An 18,780-nucleotide genomic window follows, 5' to 3' on the forward strand; every position below is an offset into this window, starting at 1 on the left:
AGTTGGAACACAAGAATTTGAATTAAGCTTTGTACGAAATAAACAAACCAGGATGAGGGTGGGGCTCTACAAAATCTTGAGCACCCTACATTCCAAACGACTTTATGTAGTACGTAGTTACTAACTTTGAAGTTGGAGTGGAAAATGAGAATATCATAGAAGAACAACAACTAACTTATTCTTAGTACATTAGAACAATCTCTACTATGCTGAAAAACTAACAATTCCAAAAGAAAAAAATTGTAACTTGCATTGTCCTCCAAAAACATAAGAAAATATCAAGGGGAAAACAAAGGGAAATTCAGCTAAGCCACCACATTTTAACAAAATACAGGGACCCAAACGCAAATCCGTCCACCGTATTTATCTCCCCTCCTCTGTCCCCGCCTTCCCCACACCTCAACCAAACTCGCCAGCGGCACCCGCCCGGCCATCATCACGCGCGCGCCGCTCCCCCACCCATGCCGACCGGCCAAGCTCGGACGCCGCAACCACCGCTGCCGCCAGCGCCGGCAAAAGATCCAGCCTCCCCGGCGCCGACCCACCGCCGCCACCGGACCTTCTCTTCATCGTCGTCGTCCTCCTCCTCGTCGCTCTCCACGGTCTCCTCCGCCGCCTCCTCGCCGTCGCCGTCCCCGCGCGACCGAGGCACCACCTCCGTGCCCTTCTCCTGGGAGCACCACCCGGGAATCCCCAAGACGCGCCTCCCCGCCATCGCCGTTGCCGGCGCCAAGGTGGCCTCCTCTGCTCCGCCGCTCCCACTCCCGCCGCCCCTCCGCGCGCCGCCGTCCCGGCCCCGGAACCACCACCACCATCAGACCCGCCGGCGCCGCGCCAGCAGCCACCCGACGGCCGCCTACACGGACCCCTTCGCCGCCGCGCTCGCCGAGTGCACCAGGGAGCGCGCCGCGGCGGCGGGCGCCGACAGCGATCGCCGCCTCATGGACAGCCTCTTCCCGTCCCCGGCGGCGGCAACGCAGGCGCCGGCGTCGTGCGGGCCCGTCAGCCGGCGGTGGTCCATCGCGTCCGCCGGCGGGGTGGCCGGGCTCCTCGACATGTACGGGTGCAAGAGCGCCATGGGCGTCGCGGAGGGCGCGTTCGTGGTGCGCCGGCCGGTGGCGGTGGTCCGTCCGGGGCCTGGCCGAGCGGGCCTGGGCCGGGCCGGGCGGCGATGAGGGCCATCACGGTGGGTCGCATCATGGTGATGGACGGCATGGCGGGCTCAGTTAGGTACATAAATAATCAAATCGATCCATGTGCAAAAATGTTGGGATCGAAAATGAGGTTGAATCTTTTTCTCTTTTTCTTCTTCTTTTTCTTGTTTATGTTTTTTTGAGTGGAGCTTCGTAGTGGATGTGATTGATACCAATATATGAATGTTTGGCATGACCATCCACTAAACGATGTCGTGATGTAGATTGTTAAGTACTGCTGGTGGCAAATATTGTAACCACAAAGTAAATAATGCGGTATATTGGCATCTACTCATAATGGATTGATGCACTAGTTTAATTGAAAACCCATATACTTTTCTCACTAGTAGACTATTAGGAAATAATAGGTTGATTTGCAAATGCACATGGTTCTCTTTATTTTGTAGATGATTAGGAGATGATATGTGCATACTTTACCTGTGGGTGGGTAGAAAACGACACACAAACCCGCAGCCATTAGGATTTTTACCCGCAGGAATGTACACGAGTGAACTATGCTTGTTGCCATCCCTCCTAATATGCAACTTAATGGTACAATTGCATAGTCGTCATATAATGCACTTGCTCAACTACAAAAAACTGAAAAAAAAAAGAGTGAGATGGGATCATGAGTCTACCGGTCCAGAAGCCATGGGTCAATGACTAGATATATTCGCATACACAGGAGCACCAAGTTAAATAGAAAGGAGTTCTTTCCCTTCTTTTGTGAAATATATTGCTTCTTTTTTTTTGAAACTTTCAAAAAAAGAAGAAGCAATATATTTCACAAAAGAAGGAAAAGAAATGAAGAAGCAATGTGTAAAGCCTAGTGTGTACGAGAGCCACTAGCTTTTCAAACACGGCCAATTTGCACCATCCAATTGGCGCTTTTTCAAAATGCGTACGGTTTGAATTTAAAAATAATCCATACCGGTCGCGCACTGCCTGCAGCCGGTCGATGGATGGATCCGGGCGACGAGGGGTTTGTTAATTGTAATTGGTGGGGACTTAGGCGTAGGTGTGCCTGTCGAGTACTAGTTGTGGGATATTGAATTCATATTGTTTGTAAAGGCTACGCTGGCGAAAGAAGAGCGGGCAGATCGATCGACAAGCCTATAATCTTTAGCAATAATCCCCATCTGAGATCCCCATCTGACGACGACGTACCCTGGTCTGGTAAGTGAGCATGCAGGAGGGTAGAGGCTACAGAAGATGCATGGGGCCTGCAGGAATCAAGGTGCCAACAGTGCAGGTAGGTGAGGCGAGTGGGTGGATATACTATGCGCTGCCACTATTCAGATCTGAGAGATGCAGTCAGCAGATCGAGCAGATTGATGAGAGGATCGATCGACTGTTGAGAGGATCGGTTGAGATTACATAGCTGGTATACATAGTTTTCCAAATGGGCTGCCCGGCCTAGCCCGGCACTAACCCATCCTGACCCGGCACTATTAGGCCCGAAGGGTTTTCGTGCCGGGTTGGGCTGGCACTGCATGCTGAGGAGGCGGCCAGGCCCGGCCCGACGACCTTTTTATCAGGCCGGGCCAGCCCACAACATGACGGGCCATGCCGTGCTAGTGCCCGGCCCGGCACTAGCAGCGACGGTCGGCTCCAGTTGCCCCCGGAGGGCGGCGACGGTCGGCCCCCGGTGGCGGCGGCGGCCGGTCCCCCGCGGACGGTGGCGGCGGGCGGCCCCCCGCGTCGGCCTCGGGCGGCGGCGGCGGCGGCTGCGGCCGTCCCCCCCGCGTCAGCCCCAGGTGGCGGCGGCGGCTGGCCCCTTGCGGTGGGCATGACGGCCACCGTCCCAAGCAAGCAGGAAGGTGGGACTGTGGGAGGACCCTGGGAGGCGGACGGGTGGATGGTCAAATGGGGAAAAATTGAAAGGATAAGTAGGGTCCTGCATTTATATGGTAGTTAGATCGGGCCACATCGGGCCGGCCCAAAAATCGTGCCGGGCTAGTGCTAGCCCAGCGTGCCGGGGAGGCGGCCCAGGCCTAGCACTATCATCGTGCTGGGCCAGCTCTGGCACTATTCACTTCAAGTGCCAGGCCCGTGCTCGTGCCGTGCTTTTTAGTGTCGGGCCTCGGGCCGCCCAACGGGCCTGGCCCATTTGGAAATCTTTGCTGGTATATGTCATTCATGCATGGGCTCATGGGCTGGCCTGCTATTCGATATGGATCCTACACCACCGGTACAGCTCTCAGTTATTTGCCTCGTAAAATCGGAGATTTGGTGCTCGACGAGATATGCTTGTACTACACAGGTGTCCTTGTCGACCCACTGTTGCGTTAAGTGTGCTGCAGCCGGTTCGATCAGCAGCTCATCAGTCGCGCATAGATGATTTTTTAGATGGTGACACGATAATGCAGAGCACCTTTTCATTTTTGCTCACCTGATCGTCGATCGGTGACACACGTCTAGTCAACAAGCTGGCTCGACGCTGGAAGAATATATGATCAGGTTCTGATATTTGCATGTTGGGTGCTCCTAATCTGGTGGCAAATTAAATCCTCAATCAACTGTTGGTTTAGTCTACAAAGTGTCGGCAGCAAATCAAGGAGTACAAATGTACAGAGAGCTTGAGAAATAAGGAACAAATATAGTACTGCAGTGTCACTTGCAGCACAGACGAAGGGGCAGCATGCATGATTATGCCTGCCTGCATGATTGAGGACCGAAACTAGCTGTGTTCTCTTTCTCTGTGATGGGATCATCTGAACCCAGCCATGCCATCATTGCAAGCGCGAAAGCGTGCCCCTTCCAACAGTTTATCTGCCGAGATGAGCATGCAGGACAATGTTTAGCAGGGAATGTAGCCAAAAAATTGCTCAGTGTTGAAGCAAAGCAATAAAAACTTCCCATAATATTTTCCATGAAAGCACTAGATGTTGTTCGCATGAAGAAATTAGAATAGTGTAGAATATAGATATTTGTCTTATTGAAAATTCTAGAAGGGGACATATGTCATCACCCTATAAACCCCCTTGACGTATAAATAAAGACTCCTTTCTCCATGCCATCCATCCATAAGCATGGTGAATGAGAGAGTATGGTAGAAGAGAGCAAAATAGTAGTGCTAGGTAGAAGAAAGAGTGAGAGTGTGTGCGTTAGGCTAGCCACCTAAGTGTAAGAGTGCTTTGTTGTAATACTCTTGTTGCAGTAAAGGGAGTATTTTGTCAAGTCCAGGTCCCCATATCAGTAGTAATAGTCCCACCCACTCTCAACGCTTACCGTGCACTCCAAACTCCGTGCACTCACCCTTCACCACCTACAGTGGGCTGGAATGGCGGTACACGCAAGTGCTGGGTGTACATCAGCCAAATCCGTTGGGATTGCACTGTAGCATCCGGCTTCCCGTTGGGATTTTGCATTAGTTGTGTGTTGCCCGGATTAGCAACCACGCAAGCGAACACAAACACTGTAGTTTAGCAGGCAGATGAGGAGGCTCCCTGCTGCTACTCACTGAAATAGTGAAATCGCACTCTGGCATGCACAAGCACATTATTGGTCCAGCCACAGAGTTTAGATCCGGAGCCTCATAAGGCTTTACGATGGAACGGTCACATCCAGTGAAGACGACAGATAGAAAAGCGACAAACAGTGTTAATAAGCTCTGGGAAAGTTTGGATTAGGAAAAGGTTGAGCATGCATGTGGGAAGCTCTGTCAGGGAAGCATATCCATATGGTTGGCACAGGATCATCTAGTAAGCCTAAGCAGGGTCCTGCTAGCTGTTCCGGCAGGTAACAAATGAGATCCTGTGCCCAATCACCTGTTGTGATCGCCTAACACTGTTGGTTAGCAAAGAATCTAAGAATGATGGACTGCCCATCCACATCAGTTGCACTCCTCTTTTAATTTTCAGCACTACTTCACAGATCAAGTACGTACGTTACAAAGAGTTTTCAGATAAGATGATGCATAGCACTTTCTGTAAAGGGACCAATAACAAGCATGGACATATGTTAAGCTCGGTGACCGATCGAGTGTATGCAGGGACAGAGTATGATGCTAGAGAAGAAGAGGCGGTCTTTAAGGAAAGGAGGTATACTACATGAGTAATGACATGATTAGGCTCCAGTTGGAGTAGGCAATTAAGCATCTGTTTCTTTGTGTGATGTGATGAGCCGAACCATTCTCTAGCATATCTTCAGTGAACGCGCGTGCAAATACAAGGACTGCCATCATCATTGCTAGTGCAGCGCAGGCGCAGCTTCTTGCTTGATATAGGAGTATCTGCCGACGCAGTACCAAATTTAGCAAGGGAAGCGAACTGCATGCATCCGTGTGTTGCTTACAGTGCACTCCACTCCCTGTGCAGTGTGCACCCACCAATGCAAATTAGTACCATTTTCTTTTCCTCGCGCTTTGTGATTTGTAATCAGGTTTTGTAATGCAAGGTCGGACGCACTCAAGCACATACACCCACGTAGGTGACATAGGTGTGTGTCCTAGCATACTAAATTTAGTAAGTTAATGACTCGAACATTAAACACTAAAAATGCACACACAAGGTAACCAAAATGACCTCAATTTAAAAAAAACAATTGATGAACTAAAATCTCTCTTGTTTTTAAGGGTGTGTTTGGTTGGGCTGTGACTTTTGGAAAAGCTGCTGTGAGCTGTGGAAAAGCAACTGTGAGAAAGCAGCTATGGGAAAAGCAGAAGACCATTTGGTTAGAGTAGCTGTGAAACTGTAGTTTGTGTAAGAAATACCTGTAATACCCCTAAAGGTCCGTGGGTGTGTTTATATGAAAATTGTTCATAAAAAAAATAATGTGTTCACTAATTCGCATGTAAATGAATATTTTAGAAAGGAAAAAAATAAATTTTATATGTTCTTCGTCCATTAAAGTGATTGGTCCACATAAATAGAACAATATCCATCAAAAGTTTTATACAATGATGCCATCCCTCAACATTATTGTCCCCCTCTCGCACTAACCAAAGCATCAGCTATCCTAGTACGAATGGTATTCATGGTATCCTCATTCTCCATATCGTCACTCTCATCTCCTTGTGTTTGTCTCGTGCCACTTGTATGTTGTACAAATACTCCTCCTCCTCATCATATCTCTTGAACACCTTATCACACAAATTGCTGTCATGGATAAAATTATGCAATGCAAGACAAGCCATAATGATATGCTTCTAAGTACGAGGTGAGAAACCTGGCATGCCCTTCAAAATATGCCACTTCTGCTTTAAGACTCCAAAAGACCTTTCAATGACATTACGAAGAGATGAATGCAAGAAATTGAACATCTCTTACTTTCCTTGAGGAGGCCCCGAACGTTGCCGAAATTTTGGTATATGGTACGTGCTTCCTTTGAAAGGCACAAGATACCCAATTCGGCGAATTGAGTAACCCAAGTCCACAAGATAATATTTTCCTACAAAATCAAGTTAGTAAAGTATATAATAATACAAGTATTGCTAACTTGATGAAGGAACGATGTATACTTTAGGAGGCACGGGAAATGATGGAAAATTTGCCAATACATGATTCTGAGATGTATATCCATAACGGTATGTGTGGTTAACCACTTCGTCCACTGGCACTGCCACTTTAACATGTGAACCATCTATTGCTCCAATTGCGCCTTTAAAGTATGGCCAAAAATGGTCTTCTCTCACTCTTTCATGCTCCGTAGAAAAAGTAGAATCTCTCAGCTTAATGTTGTCCTTGGCTAACTTGCGCAAACACTTCAACACTTCATGAAACTTCATGTGAACTGTCCAAAGTGACCGTGTGAAACGATTTTCAACTTGTGAAAAAGATTGTGGTCTTCCGACAATCCACAGGAACATTGCCAATGACTCAGTAGATGAAACATTGTTGCTTGAGGTCAATCCGTGAAGTTTCTTGAAAATCTCGATGCTTATCCGAAACATCTTATAAAAATATCTCAGACGTGATATACACTTCATCACCCATTGAATTCCAATTTCTGACGTTTCCCTATATTCAGCTTTGTGCAAATACCGCTCAGTATACAAGTTGCCAATTTTTCCAATAGCACCAGCATACTGTGCAAGTTCAGCTAGCAGTAGTTAGCATACTATGAGCGTACAGCAAGAGAGGTCTAGTGTATGCAGATTCCTGAGGTTGCCAATACTCTCAGGAACACTGACTATACTATCATTATTAGACAAGTCCAGATGCTGCAGATTAGAAAGGGTACATATACGGTCAATGAAACTGAATAGTACATCTGAGCTCAGATTCCAGAACATAGATCATATGGTATGTGATAAATCCAGATACACCTCTAAGCTGATTGTTTTTTGATAAATCCAGATATTCCAACCTTTTGAGATTCACAAATGATTTTGGGAGGTTACCTATAAAGTCACAATTCGAGATATCAAGATGCATCAGACATCTCAAGTCACTAATTGAATCGCAATGCTAACATCCTGGATCAAGTCACTAATTGAATCGCAATGCTAACATCCTGGATCAAACATGAGCAGATCAGAAAAAGGGATTCAAACCTCGGGTGGGGCAGCTGGCGGGGTGCAAAGGGTGGCGGCGGGCAGGGAAGGCGGGCGGTGGCCAGCGGCAGGCGGCGGGGTGCGGCGGCCAGGGGCGGCGAGTGGCGGCCGTCCAGGGGTGGGGTGTGGTGGGCGACTGGGGCCGGTGGGCCGGTGGGAGGTGGACCGGTGACTGGGGGCGGAGGGCGATGGGCCGCCGGGGGCGGCGCTCGAAGGAGGATCATGGGAGGCGGACGGTTGTGACGAAGGACTACGGGAGAAATAGATCCGGAAACAAAAACGAACCGTTACCTTTATAGCCAGTGGTAGGTGGGTAATTTTTTACCCTAAAAGCACTTGAAAGCAGGGGATGGTGCTTTTGCTTTTGTACTAGAGCAAAAACAGTTTTCGGGCAAAAGCACATAGAGTTTTTTTTGACCCTTTGGTTGGTTTTTGACTTTTGCAAAAATAAAAGCAGGTTAAAAAACCCAACAAAAACACCTAGGTGACCCAGCAGCAACCACGGCACGAACATGGACTCAGAATTGCTTTGTGGACCGGTGCTCGGGCCTACCAGTCCCACACTGATGGGCCAGGCTATTACCCTCCTCGGCCTCCAACCCGTAAAATCGATATGCGACAGCACCTGGCCCAGTTAAAAAAAAAGGTTGCAGGCTCAGTTTGCTCTGTAATCCCTACCAGCAAGAATCTCGTAAGCTCAACACCTCACTGGCTTCACCCTTAAAAAAAAAAACACCTCACTGGCTTCTAACTTTAGTTCTGTTCCGAACGCAAGGATCAAGCAAATTTCACATGCACGTGTGCGCGTGTGCTTTTTTGGCTAGTATGAGTTGGTGTGGGTTAGAATTAGTTAAGATCTCATAACCAAGTCCTACTCATGTAGATCTCGATGTGCAGGTTGTTGCGCATGAGATAGAGATAGAGATAGAATATATTGTTTATTTGAAGATCAAGTTGTAATCCAAACAAACTCTCATGTACATCTTGTAGGCATTTGCCTCTATATAACACGAAGCCGTGGATGTGCTGCGTTCCACCAAATTCTCACATGGTAATTAGAGCCACTTCTTCCTAAACACATCTACTACCTTCCTTCCATGGTGTCCTCCTCCTTCCCTTCATCGATCCAGCTTGGGTCTAGTGGTTCAGAGAAACTCATGAGAGAGAACTACCGCCTATGGAAAGCCCAGTTTCTGCCTGCCGTCCGTGACGTCCAGCTCATGGAGATCTTGGATGGGTCTTACCCTGAGCCGCTGAAACCATTGAAGACAACAAGAAGCAGAAGGTCCCTAACCCCGAGTACCACTCGTGGATGGTCAAAGACCAAACCCTACTCAGCTACCTGATGCACTCCATCACCAAAGATCTGCTGGGGAAGGTGGCGACGGAGACCTCCTCGGCTGAAACATGGAAGGCGCTGGAACGCATGTTCTTGGCGTGATCGAGTGCACACGTGACAAATCTACGCATGCAACTCGCCAATTTGAAGAAGGGTGGCATGTCCACCATGGCATACTTCGACAAGGTTTGGGCCATCATCGATGAGATCGCTGCTGCCGGCAAGATCATCAACGATGAAGAGGTTGTGGCAAATTTACTTAATGGTCTTGGTTATGACTATAACCCCTTCATATCAGCTGTCCTCATCAGGATAGATCCAATCTCCTTGGGAGATCTGTACTCTCAGATGATGGTGTATGACTTCCGTCTGGAGGCGTACCAGGATGGCGACGATCACTTCCAGTCATCTGCAAATTCGATTGGTCATGGACGTGGTGCACCTCGCGGTTGCGGTAACAATCGCGGCAAAGGATGAGGTGGTTGTGGGAGTGGAGGACGTACAAGCAATGCTAGCACAGTCGCCCCCAAGCAAAGTGGACAATCCTCAAGAACCATTTGTCAGATCTGCAAGAAGATAGGTCATGAAGCTTCTAGGTGTTGGTACCGCTATGATGAGGATAATGAAGAAGAGAACACCAAGGTTGCAGGAGCTGTCGGTGTTTAAACCCGGCAACCTACCACGGGAGTACCCGGGGTAGAGTTTTGGTTAGTGGGTGTCGCCAAAATCAGGAACTCGATGGTGTACGTAGGAACGCGATTTAGACAGGTTCTGACTGCTAGATCGCGTAATACCCTACGTCCTTTGTGTTATTTTGCTTGTATTGGATTGACTTGTTTGGAGGGGATCCCTGCTCGCCCTTATATACTAGGGGAGTAGGGTTACAGGGTAGTTGTTCAACAAGAGTACTAGTTGGATTCGACTACAGGGTACTACTCCAACTAGGACGAGTAGTTTCCTTGTCTTCGACTAGTCCCCTAAACTCCATGTAGACCACGCCACCCTGTACCGTAGTCTTCATGTTTTGATATGTTTCGGTGTACTTCTCCGTATGTGGATCCATACAAACCTTCTGGTGGGCCCACGGATGTATGCACAACAGGCGCCACAACAATTGGGTATGGCTATGACACTAACTGGTATGGAGATAGTGGTGCCACCGACCATATCACTAGTGAGCTTAAGAAGATGAAACGGGATCAAGTACACATGGCTAGCAGATCAGGTATGAGCATTAGTAATATTGGTCATATAACCTTACACACCCCTAGTAAATATCTGCATCTAAACAATATTCTTCATGTCCCTAGTGCCAATAAAAATCTTGTTTCTGTTCACAAACTTGCTCGAGATAATGATGCCTTTCTTGAATTCCATCCTAATTTCTTCCTTGTCAAAGATCAGGCAACGAAGGCAATTCTCCATCGAGGTAGATGTCGTAGTGGCCTTTATCCTTTAGGTTCACCATCCTCAAGTGGAAGGTCAAGGAAGCAAGTTTATGGTGTCAGAACCGTCTACCTCTAGATGGCATAGTCATTTGGGCCATCCAGCTTTTCCCATTGTTAATCGAGTCCTTAGCAATAATAAGCTTCCTTATGTTAGTGATCAAACTCTCGAGTCAGTTTGTGATTCTTGTCAAATGGCCAAGAGCCATCAATTACCCTATTTGTGATCTGATAAAATTTCCAGTGCTCCGCTTGATCTTGTTACCTCTAATGTTTGGGGACCAGCGCCTACTTCTATTGGGCGTCACTCATATTACGTAAGTTTTATCGATGATTTCAGTAGATACACTTGGATCTTCCTTCTCAAGAAAAAAATCAAATATTTTTCAAGTCTTTAGGGACTTCCAAAGCTCAGTTGAGCGGAGATTTAATAAAAAGATTTTATCTATGAAAATGGATTGGGGAGTGAATATGAGAAGCTTAATTCTTTCTTCCAACGCATAGGCATTGCTCATAGGGTGTCATGCCCTCATGCTCATCAACAGAATGGTCTAGCAGAAAGAAAGTATCGTCATATTGTTGAGGTAGGGTTAGCCCTTCTAGACAACGCTAGCATGCCTCTTATGTTCTGGGATCAATCCTTTCTAACAGCCACATATCTCATTAATCTCCTTCCTAGTAAAGTTCTTGACTATGCAACTCTAGTTGAGCGCCTCTATAAGGAAACACCTGATTATACCTCATCGCGTACCTTTAGTTGTGCGTGTTGACCCAATTTGCGACCATACAACACACGCAAACTTGCTTTTCATTCCCTTCGTTGTGCTTTCCTTGGGTACAGCTCCATACACGAGGGGTTCAAATGTCTGGATGTCTCCTCTGGCTAGATATACATTTCATGGGATGTGGTGTTTGATGAGACATATTTTCCTTTTGCTCACTTACATCCAAATGCTAGTGCTCTTCTTAGGAAGGAAATTCTTCTTTTACCAGATTATCTCTTGAATTCAGGGGGTGTAGGCTGTATTGATCCCAATATTAATGCTAACCCTGCTACAGAAGAACATGTAAATTTTTAGGAGCCAGCTGAAGAAATTCCTACATCAAATGATGCTGCCACAATGCCAAACGGAGATCCTCTGGTGTCCACAGGCGATCCGGGCGCCCGTTCCCAGGCGTATACGGCCAGACCATGCGGATCCGTCAGCTCCAGCTTAGTGCATGGGGGGAGCAGAGGCGTGTCGGGCGCACCACCACCCTCTCCTAGTGCACTGCGTTCCCCTCTGTCGCCTGCACTGCAGCAACAAGCTGCGTCAGCACCGCCTGCACCTGCTCCGAAGTCGCCGCGTGGCTCGCTGTCTCCACCTCCTGCAGCGACAGCTCCGGTGGACGTTGGTGGATCCTCTACGCTTAGTTCTAGATCTAATGTGGAGGCAGCTATTTCACCTGATCAGATTCCAGGGCCATCTCCTCCAAAGCGCACCAGATTGAAAAGTGATATTGTAAAACCTAAAAAATTCTTTGATGGAATTATCAAATATGGAAATTTCTGTGTCACAGGTTAACCTAAGTCTATACAGGAGGCTCTTGATGATACCTAGTGGAAAAAAGCAATGGAGGATGAATACAATGCGCTCCTGAAAAATCAGACTTGATATCTGGTCAAGGGAAAACAAAGTACAAATGTGATTGATTGTAAGTGGGTATATAAAGTGAAAAAGAAATATGATGGCACAATAGACAGATACAAAGCTTGATTAGTAGCCAAAGGATTCAAGCAACGGTATGGTATTGATTATGAGGATACCTTCAGTCCAGTTGTGAAAATTGCTACTGTTAGGCTTGTTCTATCAATTACAATTTCCAAAGGATGGTGCTTAAGGCAACTAGATGTGCAGAACGTGTTTCTTCATAGTGTTCTAGAAGAAAAGGTATATATGAAACAACCACCTGGTTTTGAAAGTGCTAAAGGACCACATATGGTATGTAGACTTGACAAAGCTATTTATGGTCTAAAACAAGCTCCTAGGGTATGGTATGCTAGATTGAGTTCTAAGTTACTTGATCTTGGATTTAATACTTCAAAATTACATATCTCTCTTTCTATTTATCGTAAGGCTGGAATAACAATTTATATGCTCATATATGTGGATGATATAATTGTTACAAGTTCTTCTAGTAAAACCGTATCAGCTTTGATGACTGATCTAAAGAAGGATTTTGCCTTGAAAGACTTGGGAGACTTGCATTATTCCTTAGGCATCGAAGTGCAAAGAGACAAGGAAAGCTTGCTTCTGTCACAAGAAAAATATGCAAATGAAATACTAGAGAGAGTAGGGATGACCAAATGCAAGCCTTCGCTAACTCCTCTGTCAACGTCAGAAAAGCTCTCAAGATATGAAGGCAAACCGCTGAGTGTAGAAGATAGTACCCGCTACAGGAGTATAGTTGGGGCTCTTCAGTATCTTACTCTCACTAGGCCTGATATATCATTCTCAGTAAATAAGGCGTGTTAATTTTTACATGCACCACGGATCTTTGGACAGCTGTTAAAAGAATTCTCAGATATGTCAAACTTACTGCTAGTCTCAGGTTACACATTCAAAGATCCAAGTCATTGTTGCTAAGTGTTTTCTCATATGCTGATTGGGCAGGAAGTATTGATGACAGGAAATCTACAGGTGGGTTTGCAGTATTTTTGGGACCTAACCTTATTTCTTGGAGTGCTAGGAAGCAAGCTACTGTCTCTCATTCAAGTACAGAAGCGGAATACAAGTCTGTGGCAAATGCAACTGCAGAAGCAATACGGATGGAGTCACTATTCAAGGAGCTTGGTGTTAAACTTGATAAACCACCATGTCTCTGGTGTGATGACTTGAGAGCAACATACTTTTCAGCTAACCTAGTCTTTCATGCTAGAGCCAAACACATTGAAATTGATTTCCATTTTGTCAGAGAGCGTGTAGCTAACAAGCAACTGCAGGTTCGGCTTATTTCTACCAAAGAATAGATTGCTCATGTCTTTACAAAGGCTTTACCAGTTGGGAAGCTTGAAGACTTCATGAACAATCTAAATCTCAAGGCTAAGGAGAGTTTAGATTGAGGGAGGATGTTATAATTAGTTAAGATCTTCTTGTAACCGAGTCCTACTCATGTAGATCTTAATGTGCAGGTTGTTGCGCGTGAGATAGAGATAGAGATAGAATAGATTTTTAATCTTCAAGTTGTAATCCAAACAAACTCTCATGTCAGTCCACGTTCCACCAAATTCACACAGTGTGTCCGTGAAGTACCTTGCAGGAATCTGAAATGTGGCTAGGATGTTGATTCCGGACAAGAGAATAACATTTGTTTATGTGTATGTAGGGTGCCGTTTTTATTCATGAATCCATATGCAATTATTAAAACTAAAAATGCAAACAAAAGTTACTCATGAATAAAAAAAATATCCACGGCAGAATTTTAAGTCCTGCATGAATAAAAATATATATCTAACTTTGTGCTTATGAAGGGATACTTTAAATCTTTTTTGGGTCATCGCACACTGCGCTTGGATACATAGAAGGAACCATTATACAGTGATACACTGGTGGTGCCGTGCACACTATAACAAATACAGTAATAACCATTCTCTTGTGCTTCATACACAAACTACAAATACATAGCATAGTTATACGTGTCACACGATGTAAAACATTAAGAATTACCTTCTCATCAAGAAGTTCCAAGTGACAACCACATGAACGCACATCGTGTGATACAAGTAATCAATGGAGGCGAAATAGGAATACCTCAGTCCCTTATGTAACAACATAATGCAGAACACCATCCAAAGGCCAAACACGAACCCGATAATCATGCTCAGGTAGATGGAGTTCACCATCCCATTGTCCTTCTGCTCAGGCTCATCAACTGGAGAATTACTTGTTCCATTTCCAGGGCAACCCTTTGGGAGTGGAGGACCACATAAACCAATGTTTCCAACATACATCGATTCCGGGTCATCAGTTGCTAGCGTCTGAAGTTGATTCCCTGTTGGTATTCTTCCGCTTAGATTGTTATACGAGAGGTTGAAGCTGGCCAAAGAAGTTAGAGCTGATATGCTAGAAGGGATCTCTCCAGATAGCTCATTATGTGATAAGTCGAGGGACTCCAATGCCTTGAGGTCACCAATGTTATTGGGAATTCTCCCGCTTAAATGATTCCAAGAAACATTCAAGCTTTTCAAAGCAACCAGAGCACTAATGCCTTGAGGAATTTGCCCAGTCAAATTGTTACATGATAAATCAATATTTACCATGTACTGAATTCCTTGAGATAATTCAAGCTGTTGCCCTTTGGTTAGAACTGACGTGGTCTCTGTAAAGAAAATCGTAGGACTATAAGTTTCCACGCCGCCGATTCCAGATCCTTCTACTTCATCAAGGGAACTATATCCGTTGGAGCGAGCCATTGCACTCAAGTTCACCATGGACTCAGGTATTTGACCAGAAATGCGGTTACATGCAAGGTCAATATATTGAAGCCCTTGAATCGTTGCAAGTTGAATGGGAATATTGCCAGAAAAGTTATTGGACCGCAGTCGTAGCCATGCTAGGGATGGCAACTTATCTCCTAACCATGCTGGCAAATTCCCAGAGAATTGGTTATATGCAAGATCAAGGAAAATTAAATCTTGGGACATCTGAAGAGCTGACGGGAAAACTCCTGAAAGATTATTGCTATTTAAGTTAAGTGCATGCATATATTTGTAAGAATCGGAATCTCCTTTGCAAGTGGGCAACTCTCCTGATAACATGTTTCCTGATAGGTCTAGTATATACAGGTGTTGCATGAGGCACAGCGACAATGGTATACTGCCAGAAATTGAATTGTTATAAAGAGAAAAAATCTGTAAATTCATGGCTCCAAAGTCTGGTAGTGTTCCTGATAAATTGTTTCTGGAGAGGTCAAGATACTGTACATTTCTGGGAAAACGTGGAACTGGACCTGCAAATCTGTTACTACTAAGGTCAATGATTTCTGCCGCCAACATTTCAAGACTTGCTGGTAATGTGCCAGTTAATAAATTTTTTGACATGTCCAAAATGGAAGCTGTTGAAACTACGACCCACAACCAATCGGGTACATTGTCATATATGGTTGCATTTGAAATGTCAAGAACATTGATACTCCTTTGCCATCTAATCCATGATGGGAACGCAGGTCCAAGCTGGCATGATCTGAAACTGGCCACCTTTAATTTGAATGAAGGAATCCAATTTGAGTGTACCTCCATGGAAAGAGAGTTATCAGACATTTCTAGTACTTGTAAATTTGTCAATGCTTCCAGGTGCTCTTCATTTATTTCACCAACCAGCCAGTTAGAACCAAGATTTAATATAGTCAAATTGTTAAGTCCTCCTATCCACAATGGTAAAGAGCCCGTGATACCGTTACCATACAAATTTAAGGAAGTCAGATTCTTTAGAGGCTGTAACCAATTTGGAAGGTTCCCGGCCAATTCGTTATAGGAAAAGTCCAACACGTACAGCTTGTTCCATGAACATTTTGGAAGCCTGTCCATCAAATCACCTATATCCCCAGTGATATTATTAAATGAAAGATCCATAATCTTCAAGTTACATAGGTTCTCCCAATTTGGTGGTATCATACTCGTAATATTGTTGTCACCTATATAAACTTGCTCAAGTGAGGTTATATTTCCCATCTCATAAGGAATTGGGCCTTGGAAGCCAGATGAGGAGAGGCCAAGATAAGTCAATGTCCTTATGTGCCAAAACCAACTGGGAGAAATTGTAGTATGAAAGGAGTTGTAGCTGATGTCCAATACCTTAAGTGCTGTTAGATTAGAATGGCTGAGAATGGTATTTGTGTTTCTTAGATCGCTGACACTTAGATAAAGAACTTCTAGTGATGGAAGGCTGCTAATTCCATAAATCCAGTCTACTGCGGCGCTAAGATTCGCCCAGCTCATGTCAAGGTACTTCAGTTGGGAAAGATGTGACACCCATATAAGGCTGTCTGAGTATAGATAGCTGCAGTAATAATTGTTCCCGAGATCAAGATAGACGAGGTTGGATAGATTACCTAGCTGCGGAGGTATTCTCCCCAAAAATTGCGCAAAGGAAAGGTTGAGGTATTCAAGATTTTTAAGGGAGCCAATAAACTTTGGGATGCTTGAACCATTGAAGTAGTTACAACTCAAGTCTAAATACTTCAGATGTTGCAATTCAACTAAGGAGGAGCTCATCTCACCTCCCAGTGCGTTCTCCGAATGACCAACGTCACCATGGAGATCGAGCTTGACAACATGGCTGGTTCTGTTGCTGCAGTGAACACCCTTCCACTGGCAGCAATCCTCTCCCTGCCATGATGAGAGTTGGCCCCCGGGATCTAATAAGCCGGCCTTCAATGAGAGCAGCGCATCCCTCTCACTTGTGATGCATCTCCCATTCGATCTCTTAGCTTGAAGGGAGGAACTTGAGGGCATGGGCAGGATCAGAAGCAGCCAGGTTAGGACTGTTCCTTGGAGAAGCTGGAACCTCACCGCAGCCATTTTCAGCACGTATGAGATATGAGTGCAGTATCAATGTCTCAACTCTCAAACCTGATCGTTTTAAGCCTAATCAGACCACTAATCATGATTAGGCGATGACTAACTGGACGACTAGCTTTCTGGTCGCTCATGACTAACTGGCGGTCCAGAATGGATTTGACCGAAGTCAATACCGGTCAACCCCACCGCCGCTCCATTGTTTTCCTAAAAATTCCCGAGTTTTATAGTTTTTGCACTTGAGGTCCTGCGTAGTTTAATAGTAATTAGATTTAGATCCTTTTCCTTTTATTTAAGCCCCTGCTCTTTTTAAAATCATCCCTGCCGTCCTAACTTTCTAGTCGCTCATGCCTAGTCGCTGGTCCTTATCGGTTCTAGGGGAGAGATAAGCCCGACGAATCGTGATTAGGGCCTGTTTGGCTCCATGGTGTTAAGTTTAACACCCGTCACATCGAATGTTTGGATGCTAATTAGGAGTATTAAACATAGACTAATTATAAAACTAATTGCACAGATGGAGTGTAATTCGTGAGACGAATCTATTAAGCCTAATTAGTCCATGATTTGACAATGTGGTGCTACAGTAACCATTTGCTAATGATGGATTAATTAGGCTTAATAGATTCGTCACGCGAATTAGCACAGGGTTCTGCAATTAGTTTTATAATTAGCTCATGTTTAGTTCTCCTAATTAGCATCCGAACATTCGATGTGACACTGTTAAAGTTTAGCACCTCGTATCCAAACGCCCCCTTAGTCGGGCAACTTTGTCGCACAATCGTGACTGAGAATGATATCATCCACACAATTTTGTCGCACAGCTGTCACATGCTACCATTATTTGTGGTTAATAAATGCTATGGAAAGATATGAGACAAAATTCTTATAGCCATACTGTTCTGTTTGAACGCGTTGACAAATTCCCTGCAGTAGTGCATACCCGCATAGCTGGCTAATGCCTGAACAGCACTCGAGACACTTCTGTGGTCTGTATAGACTGTCCAGTCATCTTTCCATGATCGAATGGAATCTGCGCGTGCCTAGCCTACAAGTAAATTACGTAAACTTAAAATCTTAAACCCACGACTGTCGGTGTTTTATACTGGCCGTCTACCAAGGGGTACCCGAGGTAGCAGAATGTGTAATGGGGGATCGCCGGACCTGGAACTTGAAGGTAAAAGTGAGGACACGAGACATAGATTTAGACAGGTTCGGGCCGCCGGAGTAGCGTAATACCCTATGTCCTGTTTGGGTGTGTTTGTATATTGCGCCCTGCGCTTGGGTGTTGAGGTGTGACCTGCCGAGCTAGGTACCCCTGCCCTCCTTTATATACTTCAGGGGCAGAGTACTAGTCAGATTACAAGGAGGAGTCTTAGTAGGATTACATGGGATGAGTCCTAGCAGGATTACAGGGGAATCATAGTAGGAGTCTGACTTCTTCCTTCCTTGCGAGTATTGGGGATGTATCCCCGACAATGACTTTCACTAATTTGCACAAAACATTAACTAGATCATACCTTGTAAATATGCATTTACTTTGATCCCTATTATTACTACAGTGTGAGAATTCAAGGGAGACTGTTCGTTTGGCAAGCAAGGTGTTGAGATCGTAGCCTTAGATATCTTTGCTAAGAATGGATATAGAAACAATAATAGGCTTTGCTTATAATTTTTCTCCTTTTCATTTGCGTACTATTTTCCCTTTTATTTATAATCAGCTTATAAGCTGAAAATTCTGTGAAAACTTGGTT

At 45.3% G+C, this 18,780-nt stretch overlaps 2 protein-coding genes across 2 annotated transcripts; one reads left to right on the forward strand and one right to left on the reverse strand.

The window, feature by feature from the left end:
- Positions 1 to 373: 373 nt before the first annotated feature.
- On the forward strand, positions 374 to 1,523 carry LOC101780366 (serine/arginine repetitive matrix protein 1). Its single transcript, XM_004978789.4, has one exon. The coding sequence runs from the start codon at positions 462 to 464 to the stop codon at positions 1,173 to 1,175; it is 714 nt and encodes a 237-aa protein (XP_004978846.1). The 5' UTR covers positions 374 to 461; the 3' UTR covers positions 1,176 to 1,523.
- Positions 1,524 to 13,980: 12,457 nt separating this feature from the next.
- Positions 13,981 to 17,032, reverse strand: LOC101752669 (LRR receptor-like serine/threonine-protein kinase FLS2). The gene has a single exon (XM_004980165.4). It carries the CDS (start codon positions 17,030 to 17,032, stop codon positions 14,177 to 14,179), a length of 2,856 nt encoding a protein of 951 aa, XP_004980222.3. The 3' UTR covers positions 13,981 to 14,176.
- Between the last annotated feature and the right edge of the window lie 1,748 nt (positions 17,033 to 18,780).

This window comes from Setaria italica, chromosome VIII (assembly GCF_000263155.2).
Source record: "Setaria italica strain Yugu1 chromosome VIII, Setaria_italica_v2.0, whole genome shotgun sequence".
NCBI lineage: Eukaryota > Viridiplantae > Streptophyta > Magnoliopsida > Poales > Poaceae > Setaria > Setaria italica.

Bases quoted from the DNA above. Each gene is read 5' to 3' on its own strand.
- LOC101752669 (XM_004980165.4), bottom strand. From the start codon at position 17,032: ATGGCTGCGGTGAGGTTCCAGCTTCTCCAAGGAACAGTCCTAACCTGG.
- LOC101780366 (XM_004978789.4), top strand. From the start codon at position 462: ATGCCGACCGGCCAAGCTCGGACGCCGCAACCACCGCTGCCGCCAGCG.